Below are 13,237 nucleotides of genomic sequence, written 5' to 3'. Positions count from 1 at the left end.
ATTTGAGCCACCACACCTATGTTAGATGGAATGAGGACACACTGAGCAGAACTGAACCTGGAGGCATTCAATTAGAGGTGTGGGTGGCTCTTGGATCCTTGGTGAAGGAGGAAAAGAGGCCTAGAGTTCAAGAAAGGTCAGGCTACAGGAAAGATGGTGATTGCGGAGCACGAATAGGCAGCTGCATGGGGTGACTGGGACATGGACCTCTGTCTTCCCCACAGCTACAGCTGTCTTCACTGAGGAGGAGAAGCTGCTGAACAGGAAAGTGATGAAGTACTGGACCAACTTTGCACGACATGGGTGAGAGCACACCCCTCCCTCAACCTCCTCAGTGGTGGGTCCCTATCTAGGGCTCCATTGGTGGTTGATGACTTCATTAGCATGCATGGATAACTCATCACGTGATAGAGTCCTCCTCACCCCAGGGCACACTTAGGTACATCATACATATTGGTTACTGGTCACACTGCAATGACTTGATAGGAACTATGGTATTGTTCTTTAGATTTTGCCTTTGAAAGGGGGAGACCCAAAATTGGCCAGGTAGTCTTGCCCCACATGGAGCAGACACTAGCAGGTGACACTTGTATCCATGTATAAGGACATGTGTCCCATCAGCCCCCTCACCTATTGGCCCAACTAATCTACTACCCTGACACAAATTGGGGGATCACAAATTGTTTGAGCATGACCTTACCATTCCCTGCTGGGTGGCATATCCGCAGGAACCCCAACAGCAAGGGTCTACCCTACTGGCCCAAGATGGTTCATAATGAGCAGTACCTGAAGCTGGACATCCACCCTTCTGTGGGCCGAGCCCTGAAGGCCAGAAGGCTGAAGTTCTGGACCAAGACTCTGCCTGAGAAGATCCAGGAGCTAAAGGGGTCTCAGGATAATTACAAAGAGTAGTACCCTGTGAGAGGAATGGTGTGAAGGGCTGAATATACATGGGGTCAGCCGAACATTCTTAGAGAATCCCGGTTAGAGTCTAACAGTCACATCACCATCCCTTACCTCTGCAATTGTCCATTTGGTCTGCATGTACGACAAACCCTTGGTGTGTCACTCGTTCCTCAACATGCTGGGACACCTTTTACGAGACTCCGTGAATGCTCCCATGACTGTAGATGTGTGACCCCTAAGTGCCCCAATCTTCTTTCAGTGTCCCCTGGGACAACGCCCTTTCCTTCCTTTCTTCCTCTGCTCTCATCCTCTCTCCTCTTCTCCAAGCCCCAGACAGTCTTCAGATGAAACAGAAGCTTTGGAAATATTTATTATATGGGAGTGGACTGTCAAAATCCTATGTTCTCTCAGCAAGTCTCATGTCTTCTTATTTGTAAGTGGCCAATAAAGAAACCTAATAGCCAAAGTCCTACCTATTGTTTTCATGTGTTCAGTCACGTTGTTGTTCCAAAATTTTACAAATTGTAAGCTGAACTCTTTAATAGGTATCTGTGGGTCCTGCTATTCGGAGACCCAAACAGAAAGATTATATGATTTCTGCATTTTCGGGTCATCCTGAGCAACATAGTAAGCCCAGCATCTCTAAACAAATTATAATCTGCATAACATACAAATAGCAAAAAAATTTATGCATGTTTATAAGCCAGGAAATACAAGCTCAAATGCCATCAGATTTGCTCTGGGGTGAGAGGTTGTCCTCTGGCTTAAAAGATTTCACATTGCATCTCGTTGGATAGATGAGCAAACAATGACACTCTTGGACCTTCCCAGAGTCATGACTCTTAATAGCATTGGATCAGAAATTAGATTTCAGCAAATAAATTTGCTCCCATGGCTTTCAGACCATAGCTCATAAAGGTCTCTGACATCAGCCACAAAGGATGCCAACTTATGAGAAAAAAATCCCTACATATGTTCCCTGTATATGAAATTTTACAAATGCCTGCAGAAGCAGAAATAGACATGTTCATGGGATTTTCAATCTGGGTCAGGAGTTAGGGAGTTGATCAGAACTACATGGGTTTTTCAGTGCCCCATTTTCTGAAGTTTGCTCTCTGGATCAGGAGTTCTGCAGACAGTGTGGAGCCCACAGTTGCTTGAGTCTGTCACTTCTCTGAAAATGTTTGTCTATTGGGTGTGCCCTGGAAATGGGGCAGCGTCAGAAGAGACCCTTGTCCCTGGCACCCTGAGCAAGCTTCTCCTTGTGTGGAGTTGTCTTCCTGCCTCATGGACCCTCCAGAGGCTTCTTCTGGTCATCTCCTAATCTTCTTGATAGTCCGTGTGATTGATTTCCATAAATGTTTCAACCCCAGCAGTACAAAGTCTCTTGCACTTTGGCCCTTACAAAGGTGCCAAATTCTGCTCTGTCTGTACTTTTGCTCCCCCGGAGCACATTCTCTGTGATTAAGGAGTGGTGAGTGTCTTGTGTCCTGCAGGCCCTAGGACCTCCCTATTCCTCTACCTCTCACCATCTTGCCCTACTTGGGCCAGTTCTCCAGAGCACAGTCCCCTTTCTCAGCCACTACACTGAATACAAATCATAATGAACCATGACCTTTGGGTTGAAAACCAAGATTTCATGTTGCCTACTCAGGAAACAGTTGAGACTGATGTTGAGCTTTGATTAAGAAACTGAGCAGAGGGATGCTCTTGCTGGGGCCTTAATGCATTGTTGAGCTCCTAGTGAGACCAGTAGTTGGCTGCACCTCACCAGGCAGTCAGGTTGGGGATTCAAGCCTGAAAGCTTTCATTGCTATAATCTTGGTGTCTGCTGACAACCACTGCCTATTGCAGCTGATGACTTTCCTGGCTCCTAGAAGGAAAATCAGAGGCAGACAACCAACAGTGTGCTGACTGGAAGGCCATGCTGCTGCACCCACATTCCCCTCCTCTTTGCAAAGTCATTTTATCCCCTAAGCAAAAGCAGGACCATGTAAACCAATCTTTGGGTCCCTCTGCCGGGTGGGATCCTGGTGACTGATGATCTTGTTCCGAGTCATCGTGCCTTTGCACCCCCTCACTCTCAGGTGCTCCCCTTTCCCTGAAGATAAACTCTGTAACTTTCACCCTCTCTTGGTGTCTGTGGTCTCCATCTGCCACATTTGTGAGACATGAACCAGCACTGGCTTCTGGTATCGGGAGCTCGTGTGACTGATTGCTCAGCACCTTTCCCCCAGTACCAAGCCTTCAAGTGTTCTGAGGAGACTCTGTTGCAGGGAAGGTCAGCACTGAGCCTCACTACTGTAAACCCTCTGCCATGTGGCTCTCGTTTCTCTGAATACACAGGACAGTTCACTAACAGCAATCTCGGGGTACATTTTAGGCTTTCAGTAGTTACTATAGGCTAGTGACCCACAAGCTCGTGTTTTGAGTGCTTGCCCATAGCTAGAGGACTGTTTTGAAGGCTGTGGATCCTTTAAGAGATAGATAGGGATAACTGGAAGAATTACTAGGGGCAGGTGTGCACCTAACCCATGGCACACAGGTGGAAGGCAGAGGAAAACTTTTGAGAGTCAGTTCTCCCCTCCTACTGTGTGGATTCCAAGGATCAAATTTAGCTCATCAGTCCCCGTGGCAGCCATCCTTACCCACTGAGCCATCATACTGGCCCTTCCCATAGACTCTTTTTTTTTTTTTTTTTTTTTTTGGCTTTTTTCGAGACAGGGTTTCTCTGTGGCTTTGGAGCCTGTCCTGGAACTAGCTCTTGTAGACCAGGCTGGTCTCGAACTCACAGAGATCTGCCTGCCTCTGCCTCCCGAGTGCTGGGATTAAAGGCGTGCGCCACCACCGCCCGGCTCCCATAGACTCTTAATGTCTGCTTCCATCTTCCTCTGCATCCCCATCTCAGTCTTTCCATACTCTGACTGTGTGCGTGCTTCTGTGTCTCTCTCTATTCCTCCAGGTTCTGTGAATCTAAGTTTGCCGTCCCCCACTGAATATACTCAAAAATGCTCGAGTTTCTTCTTCATTTAATAACATATTTATATAAATGTGTGTGCACATGTGTGTAGACACACATACATAAATGTCCCTGAGACTAAGGAAGAATCCATAGGGATTTTCAGACCATGACTATGAGGACCTGGGCAGGGACGAGTCCAGAAACTACAGAGGAGTTTTCAGGATTAAGAGAAGAGCTGCAGTTTCGTGTATTTGCTCTCCCAGGTCCCTTCATCCCATAATAGGTGTGATCACTCTCTAATGAGGGCCATTGAAGGTGTGTCACTTCAGAGAAGCCCTTCTGTCGTCTCCAGTTACAGCTTCCAGCTCCGCCCTTTCATCCTCAATGTAGCATTTGGACCTGTGACTGCGGATTTCAGGTTCAGGTCACTGTATGGAAGGGGCCACAGATGCCACATATCACCTTCAGAGGAGGCCACAAGGACCGCAGAACGTTTGAAAGTGATCACATTTTCTGTCTGCTGATTATGGCTTTCACAAGCCCAACCACTCAGTGTTACCCTCCTGCAGCACCCAACTCCCAGGCCCCACCCAAGGCCCCGCCCACCTCTGCTGGGTCCAAACTCCAGCTCTGGTCCTCGGGTGCCCTCTGGTAAAGCCTGACCTGCCTACAGGATTCAGACACACTCCTGGGCACCAACCATGGGACTGGAACAAATTCCTGCTTGGCTGACCACCGTGGCCTGTGGGCTCCTGCTTCTCCTCCTTGTTCAGGGTGAGACTTTCGTGGGAGTGACCGGGAACCGTGTCAGAGCTGCCAAACTGTGCAGAGGCAGAGTGGAGACTAAGGGAGGAAATGGGCAAGGAAGGGCTGAAATGGTGGAGTTCATTGCTCAGGAACCCTGCGCTTGTGTGATCCCCCCCCCCCGTCAGAGTGGGCCCCCTAAGTCATAGAGCAGAAAGGCTAACTAAGGATGCCCTCCTTCAAGGAAGGAGCTAAGAATGAAGGGGTTTGAGGGAATTGCAGATGACCAAGGCCAGAGAGCAAGCAGCCTCTAAATGGGGAGTCAGGACTTTCTCTCCTGGGCCCGTGGATGGAGCTGCAGCTATATGCAAGTACTAAGCAGTAAGATGGTACCCTCCATGGCCGTTTGACTTTAATGTGTCATTTCCTTGGCCAGAGGGGTAGCATGGCTTTCTCAGAGGTATTCAAGAAAAGCTGCCTATTCTTGAGGATAAAGGAGCTCAGTCTGAGGGGCCCCAGGGTGCTTTTGATATCATAGATTTGGCCAGACCTGAGGCAGTGGTGGGACTTGGCTTCCAGGGGAAAGGTGACAGCACTCTGTGCCTGCCAAACAATTTCCACGTTATTTGGAGTTAAGTGGGCAGAATTCCTGAACATGTCCCTCAGTCTTCATCCTCTCCCCTCCGGGGCCCCACCTGAAGGCCCCAATTCCTGCCATCCTTTTGTGGTTTTCCAATTTCCACATGCCTATTCTTCATGCCTTACCTCCATTGGCCTTTCTTCCTCACCTGATTTGGCATTGCTCTCAACAGTCACCAGGACCTTCCAGGCAAGGGGTCTGCCTAGCCTCTCTAATGGCTCCCATTTTAAACAGTGCTTGGCTTGAGCCCATATCAGGAAGCATCTTTAACAAGTCCTAGGAGAGCACAGATGTGGATCCCACCCTCTTCTGTCTCATCCGCTCCTGATCCTTCTACAGGAAACAGCAGGGTCCCTGGGCCTTACACACGGGGCTCAGGAGTTGTCTAAGAATAGATGGAGGCTTTGGCCCTTTAACCAAAATATTTACAAATTCACACTCCATTTCTGGCACCACAATTTAACTCTTCCTAGCAAGGGGATCAATTGCCTCACATTACGACGTATTAGAGCTCCCTAAGGCCACTCAATGGCTTCACTTCAAAGATAATCAGTTAATGCAACAAATCTAAAATCATGGACATTATAGCATATTTTTGTTCATGGCGGTAACAAACACACTACGAGGCCCCTATAGCTGGTAACTGAAGCAAGATTGCATGGATAGTATTCCACATGAAACCCTGTGTGAGCAGCATGTGACAGAGAAGGAGAGTGTGCCTTTTCACTTACACATCTTAGTGGATTGGATAGCTGCACCAAAATATCTGAAGCCACATAGTGGTCAAAGGAAGTGAGTTTGTTCAGCTCCCAATTTAGAGTTTGAAAATTCATGATCAGGTGGCTCCCTCTAGCAAGACTGTTCAGGGCCTTCCAGCTTTGTCACAACCTGCCAATGGCATTTCACAATAGGTGCACATGGAGAGAGACCACACGGTTCAAGAAGAAGAAATGTGCCCTAGGAATGGCCATAGTCACTCTTGTCTGACAGCTCACTCTCACTCACACTACAGGACCTAACTCGTTTCAAACTCCAGCAGTAATCATACGTTGTGACAGTGGTGATGTGAGGTCATGTGGCAAACAAGAAGTGCATTAAAGTAGCGTTTGCTGTCCTTGGTCCTTGGAAGAGGCTGAGCTGAGGGTGACAAAGAAGTGGGTGAAAAAAAACCCTTAATGTGGTGGCAGCTGATTGTGTAGGCCCAACCTTGATGTCACCCCTCCATCCACAGGCCGGGACTCAGCCAGTCCCATCAGGACCACACACACAGGCCAGATACAAGGCAGCCTCATCCACATGAAGGGCCTTGATGTGGGTGTCCACAGCTTCCTGGGAATTCCCTTTGCCAAGCCACCTGTGGGACTACTGCGCTTTGCTCCCCCTGAGCCACCTGAACCATGGAGTGGTGTGAGAGATGGGACCTCACATCCGGCCATGTAAGTTCTCCTGAGGCCCGGGGTTGGTGAATGCTGTGACTCTGGGCCAGATGGCAGTAGTTCCTCATCTCAAGCTCACAGTGTTTTCCACTGCGCTGGGGAATTTCCCAGAGCATTTTCAGAACTTTCTAATATTAAGTGAGCAAAACAACTCTGCCAGCCTCTTAGTTCAAGGCTTGGCATCTGGATGGCACCAATCAGGCTAGTTCTAGTGTTCTCAAACATCCAGGAAAGGGTCTCTGGGAGAGGTTTGGGTTGACTCCCAAGACCTGTAAGATCCCCAACTAACAACATCAGAGACTAGGTCCTTAGAGAGGACGATGGTAGCTCCGTGCAAACTCCACCTTCCACTGCCACTGTCCCTACAGGGCGAGATGTCAATAGGTAAGAAATAAGTCTATATGTATGTTAGGTGCCTTTCTTATTGCTGGGACAAAATATATGTCCAAGGCAACTTAACGAGGAAGAGTTTATTTTGATATATAATTCAAGGGTAATGTCCATTTGGTAAGAAAGACATGGAAGCAGGAATGTAGGGTGACTTGTCACATTACACCCAGAGGGAGGGAGGGAGGGAGGGAGGGAGGGAGAGAGAGAGAGAGAGAGAGAGAGAGAGAGAGAGAGAGATGCTCAACTTACTATCTCTTTTCTATTCAGTTCAAGGCACCAGCAAACAAGTAGTACTGTCCACTTGGAGGCCTTGTCTTCCTATCTCAAATAACCTAGAAAGAGCCTCCCAAACAAGCCTACAGGTTTGTTTCCATAGTGACTCTAAATCTCATCAAGTTGACATTCAAGATGTCACAATGTGCTTCTAACAGGAGATTATGGAAGAGATGAGGATCCCAGGAGTCTGGATTTGGGATGATGGAGGTCCCCACTACCCTATGGGAAACTAGCCTCCACTCACTCAGGAATTCCAGTGTAACACAGCTGTCCTGTTCCGGAACTGGTTGACTGGAGTGAAAAAATGGTGAATGTCAATACCTTCAATCCAAGGTCTTGATTTCCCACCTTCAGGAGGAGGAGTATCCAAGCCCCCCAACAACCTTGAGACATTATACTAGACATCTGGGCTCCATCTCAGCTTCTCCAGAGCCATAGTCTGACCTTGATGGGCAGGAACTTAGAGACTGATCGTGTGTAAGCAAGACATCAGGAAGGAAGTGCGTAGGATATTTGGAAGCACATTCCCTGAGAGTCTGTTTCTGAGCACCCCATGTTCCTAGGCTGACTATCTGTCACGGTTGGTCACCAGGTGTCTGCAGGACATCAGTGCACTAAATATGCAGGCTCTTAAGCTGTTGAAGCTGACCCTGCCTCCCATCCCCATGTCTGAGGACTGCCTCTACCTTAACATCTATGCACCAGACCATGCCCACGAGGGTTCCAAGTTGCCTGTGAGTGTCGAGTCCTACTCATTCTGGGGTAAGAGGGCATTTCTTCTAGACAAAGATTAGATCAGTTCGGGCCATGCTGCGGTGCGCTCTGATGAGAAATCTCTTCATATAATCTAACCAGCTGCCAACCATGTCTAGATCTAGTGGGTGCTCAGTGGCCGCACTCTGAAGTCACCAAAGACCTAGTCATTGATTTTCGTTGAACTGATGAGACTTAAGAACACTTTTGGGGGCTGGAGAGATGGCTCAGTGGTTAAGAGCACTGGCTGCTCTTCCAGAGGACCTGGGTTCAATTCCCAGCACCAACATGGCACCTCACACCTGTCTGTAACTCTACTTTCAGGGCTTTTGACACCTTCCCACAGATATACATGCAGGCAAAACACCAATTAAACGTGTGTGTGTGTGTGTGTATTCTTAAAAAAGAATACTTTGACTAATTTTCGTGGGACATAATGAAGGAAATATGCCTATTATTCCCCCACAAAAGTTTCTGAAAATAATCCAGTCAGGCTTTGGTGCTGGGGTGAACTCCAAACAGAGAGTAAGGCTTGTGTCCATGGCTGTGTTTGAACCTCTCACCCATAGAAATGCCAGGATATCCAATTGGGCATTTGTCTATGTGGGCAACTGCTCACAGAAGAAGTTGTACTAACCCTGAAGGGAAGCCAGCTGGGTTATTTGGGAGACACATGGCATCTATCTTGACTTCTCCAGGTGATGGTGTGGATCCATGGTGGTGCTCTGGTTATAGGCATGGCTTCCTTGTATGATGGGTCCATGCTGGCAGCCACTGAGGATGTGGTGGTGGTCACTATCCAGTACCGCCTGGGTGTTCTGGGCTTCTTCAGGTGAGTCTGGGACTGGATTAGGCAATGGGACCTGAGAAAAATAAGGGCATCCCTGTGATTCCTGTCCCTGCCACTTCTCAGCACTGGAGACCAGCACGCCAGAGGCAACTGGGGCTACCTGGACCAAGTGGCCGCCCTGAGCTGGGTCCAGCAGAACATCGCCTACTTCGGAGGCAACCCTGACCTTGTCACCATCTTTGGAGAGTCAGCAGGTGGCACAAGTGTGTCTTCACTTGTTGTGTCCCCCATGTCCCGAGGACTCTTCCACAGAGCCATCATGGAGAGTGGGGTGGCCCTCATATCAAGCCTCATCTCAGAATCCTCTGAAGCAGTCTATAGGGTGAGTGCCCCCAATCACCCCAACCCTGAGCTCTTGCCTCAGATTTCACCCTCCAAATCTCTGGTTCTCTGTCTGACCAACGTGGACAAGGACCACGGAGGTACCCAGGCAGCTGCTCCCTGTACAAGAATTTCTAAAGAGCTGAAGGCCAGAATGTGCTCCTCTCTGCTTCCTACTGACTTTGTATTCCATAGGACCATGCTCAGGCGTGGTGATAGTATAAACAAAGCATGTATGTCATCATATGTGACAGCCCCTCTGGCTCTCACCTCTAAACATTCAGGAAACAGAAACAATTTTCATACCTGCCATAATGTGCATACCTACGTACACAGGTACTTCATGAGATATGAGGAACACCTGAACCCAAGTGGCACCTTGGTAAAAAACCTTTCCTTCCTGGAAGGCTGAGCCATCCCTGGCCTGATGTCTTTATAGGTGGTTGTCAACCTGTCTGGATGTGAACAGGTGGACTCAGAGGCCCTGGTGAACTGTCTACGAGACAAGACTGAAGACGAGATTATGGCTATTAACAAGGTTGGACTAAATGGTAGGATAGAGGGGCAACAGGAAGTAGGGTAGCCTGCCCTAGGCTGCCTTCAACTCCCCTGGACACCCGCCTTCATTCCATCCCTCATAACCTAGCACCCAGGAAGAGAGCTGAACACCAGGATATGGTAAATCAGCTGCGGGATCTCATAGACTAGGTGTGACAATCCTAAGACAAGACAGAGAGGAATGGGAGGCGTAGCCCAAGGTCAGAATTGTCAAGGACCTGGCCTTCCTCCTTAACAGCCAATGTTCCTTCAGGCCTTCAAGATCATTCCTGGCATAGTTGATGGTGTCTTCCTGCCCAGGCATCCCAAGGAGTTGCTTGCCTCTGCTGACTTCCAATCTGTCCCCAGCATTATTGGTGTCAATAATGATGAGTATGGCTGGATCATCGCCTCGGTAAGGCCCAGGCGCAAGGCCCTTGGTCTCTGGGAAGCCTGTTCTATAGTTCCATGGGCTCTTGACCACAGCACAGACTCTCCTCTTACCATTTAGAGTATTAGCGCCACTGACTCCCAGAAGGAACTGGACAGACAGACCGTGCAAGCTATCCTGAGGAGAAGGGCAGCTCAGATGGTGAGATTTCTTGGGCACTATAAGTAGAGCGCATCTCCACCATATCCTGTTCGTTCAACAACTTGCAGGGATCAGGACTGGACCATGATGGTACTTGTGGGTTGAGTTCCCCCAGAGCCTGGACCCTTCTTGATTTAATTTATCTGTTGCTGGGCCAGACTCTTCATCCTGAGGCTGTAACCTGACTGCCTCAGGGACTGTCTAATATAACTCTCCCTGATCCCTCTGGGCCAGATGTGGCCTCCTGAATTTAGTGACCTGCTTATGGAGGAGTACATGGGAGACAATGAGGACACTCAGCTTCTCCAAGTGCAGTTCTCGGAGATGATGGAAGACTTCATCTTTGTGGTGCCTGCGCTGCAAGTAGCGCATTTTCAGCGTGAGTACATCTGGAGCTGAGGTCCGATGCCTACGGGCAGCTCAAAGCCCTGGTGCACAGTTGAACTCTGGGGTGTCCAGACCCCCACCCTGTCTGAGGGCATGCACTTAATGCCCCTCATCTAATCTTGGGACTTGTCTAAGACATAGGAAACTTCCAAATTTCACTGGTGAGGAAACTAAGTGATCACAATATCATAAGACTGTATAGCAAAGATTTCCGAGACTGTGATTTAACCCTAAGGCCCTGCTCCAGCATGGGATTTCACATTTCACTATTCAAACTCTGTCCAGCTTTGGCTCTACATCCAGTTAGCTATCTTGTCATCACAGTTGAGGAAGGACCTCCCCAGGCAAGGGTCCATTCTCAGCCTGTCCTTGCCTGCAGGTTCCCATGCCCCTGTATACTTCTATGAGTTCCAGCATCGACCCAATTTTTTCAAGGACTCTAAACCACCCCATGTGAAGGCCGACCATGGTGACGAGATTCTCTTTATCTTCAGATCATTTTGGGGAGGCACCCAAGGTAAGTGTCTTTATCCCCCAGGCGGCAGGCCCCTCAGGCATATTCAGAGAGGGGGGGGGGTTGAGGTTCAGAGGAAAGACAGCCTGACTTGTATACCATGATGTATCTCAAAAGGCTGATGTGAGGTTAGAAACCCAATCCCTTCCCACTCCTGCCTCTGTTTCCTCCAGCTGTCCCTCCCTGCATGAGCCATAGAAACAGTCATGATGGTAGAATGGGCTGTTTTATAGTACTTGCTTATTTGCTTGCTTTGACTTTTTGAGGCAAAGTCTTCCTGTGTAGCCCATAGTTCTTGACAGTTCTCCTGTCTCGGTCTTCTGAGTGCTGACATTAGAGGCAAGCACTATGACTCCTAGCATGAGAAGGGTATTCTAAAGGAATGATTATTCCCAACCTCCTTTGGTTGGAAGGAAGGAGGGCATTCTGGAGCATGAATGAGCTCAAAGGAGTAGGCATTGGAGGCCGGAAGGAGTAAGACAGAATGTGCAGGTGCAGCAGTGGATTATGGGTGGCAGGAAGGGAAGAGAAGGGACCAGGCTACCGCTGGAACGGTGAGTGTAGAACTTGAGTGGAAGCTGCATGAGAAGCAAGAGTCTGCAGCCTTAATCTCCCTCCCCCTTCTGCAGTTGACCTCACTGAGGAGGAGGAGCAGCTGAGCAGGATGATGATGAAGTACTGGGCCAACTTTGCACGATACGGGTGAGAACACGCCTCTCTTAACCTCTAAGGAGTTGACTGACATCTAGGGCTGCCCTTGTGGTTAGTGATTTCATTAGCAATCATGGGTCTTTCGTCACACGATAGCCTCATCCCCACCTCAGGATCCACTTAGACAACTGTAGGTACTGGTCTCTGATCATCGCCCAGTGACACAGATGTAAAGCCGTAGTGTTATAGTACTATTCTTTTTCTAAAAAAATACTTTCTTTATTATGTATACAATATTCTGTCTGTGTGTATGTCTGCAGGCCAGAAGAGGGCACCAGACCCCATTACAGATGGTTGTGAGCCACCATGTGGTTGCTGGGAATTGAATTTCAGGACCTTTGGAAGACGAGGCAATGCTCTTAACCTCTGAGCCATCTCTCCAGCCCCTATAGTACTATTCTTTAGAGTATACCTCAGAGAGGAGGGGAAATCATGTCAGGTATCTTTGTCCCTCATGGAACACACAGTAGTAAGGTCTCCTTGTTTTCCTACATCAGTATACTTACCACTAAATTACCATAATTCCCTAACTGCTTAGACCATTGTCCTGACCCAAATCAGGGAATGTGGTCCAAGTTCAACAGAACCCAAAGTAACCTTTGATCTCCCTGCTGGGAGGATGTGTCCACAGGAACCCCAACAGTGAGGGTCTACCCCACTGGCCCATGTTTGACCATGATGAGCAGTACCTGCAGCTGGACATCCAGCCTGCTGTGGGCAGAGCCCTGAAGGCCAGAAGGCTGCAGTTCTGGACCCAGACTCTGCCTCAAAAGATGCAGGAGCTAAAAGAAGCTGGGGGCAGACATATGGAGTTATAGAACCCTGTGGCAAGTCGCAGTTTGTCCTAAGTGTGAGTGGGATTATTCTGAGGTTTCCAAATACCTTAAGAAGAGACAGAGGGTGTTGACAGAGGTTTTTATCCCGCCAGATCCCACAATCATATAGTCTCAAAGAAATACACAGAGGCCTACATTAATTATAAACTGATTGGCCTATTAGCTCAGGCTTCTTATTAAATAATTCTTACATCTTAAATTAGTCCATAATTCTTGTCTGTGTTAGCCATGATAAAAAGGCTTGGTACCTTTTTATCAAAGAGGCATTCTTATCTTGCTTCCTCTTGGTCTGGGTGACAATTGCAGACTGAGTCTTTTCCCAGAATTCTCCTGTTCTGGTCACCCTGCCTATACTTCCTGCCTGGCTACTAGCCAACCAACA

At 48.5% G+C, this 13,237-nt stretch overlaps 2 protein-coding genes across 3 annotated transcripts in view; both read left to right on the top strand.

Moving 5' to 3' along the window:
• LOC101992168 (acylcarnitine hydrolase-like) overlaps positions 1-912 on the top strand; it is a 14,559-nt gene extending 13,647 nt beyond the window's left edge. For both annotated transcript variants that reach the window (XM_005345506.1, XM_005345507.1), the window contains exons 11-12: positions 231-303; positions 729-912. In XM_005345506.1, the coding sequence (XP_005345563.1) occupies positions 231-303; positions 729-912 (257 nt within the window). The remainder of the gene's footprint in view (positions 1-230; positions 304-728) is intronic.
• Positions 913-4,521: 3,609 nt separating this feature from the next.
• Positions 4,522-12,988, top strand: LOC101992636 (pyrethroid hydrolase Ces2e). The gene is made up of 12 exons (XM_005345508.1): positions 4,522-4,642; positions 6,484-6,688; positions 7,947-8,088; positions 8,806-8,939; positions 9,021-9,279; positions 9,718-9,816; positions 10,090-10,230; positions 10,327-10,407; positions 10,642-10,786; positions 11,174-11,311; positions 11,938-12,010; positions 12,651-12,988. The coding sequence occupies exons 1-12, from the start codon at positions 4,570-4,572 to the stop codon at positions 12,835-12,837; spliced, it is 1,677 nt and encodes a 558-aa protein (XP_005345565.1). The 5' UTR covers positions 4,522-4,569; the 3' UTR covers positions 12,838-12,988.
• The last annotated feature ends 249 nt before the right edge of the window (positions 12,989-13,237 follow it).

This window comes from Microtus ochrogaster, chromosome 4, assembly GCF_000317375.1.
Source record: "Microtus ochrogaster isolate Prairie Vole_2 chromosome 4, MicOch1.0, whole genome shotgun sequence".
Taxonomy (NCBI): Eukaryota; Metazoa; Chordata; class Mammalia; order Rodentia; family Cricetidae; genus Microtus; species Microtus ochrogaster.
Note: the sequence above shows the minus strand (reverse complement) of the source record. Positions and strands in the feature narration are given on the sequence as shown.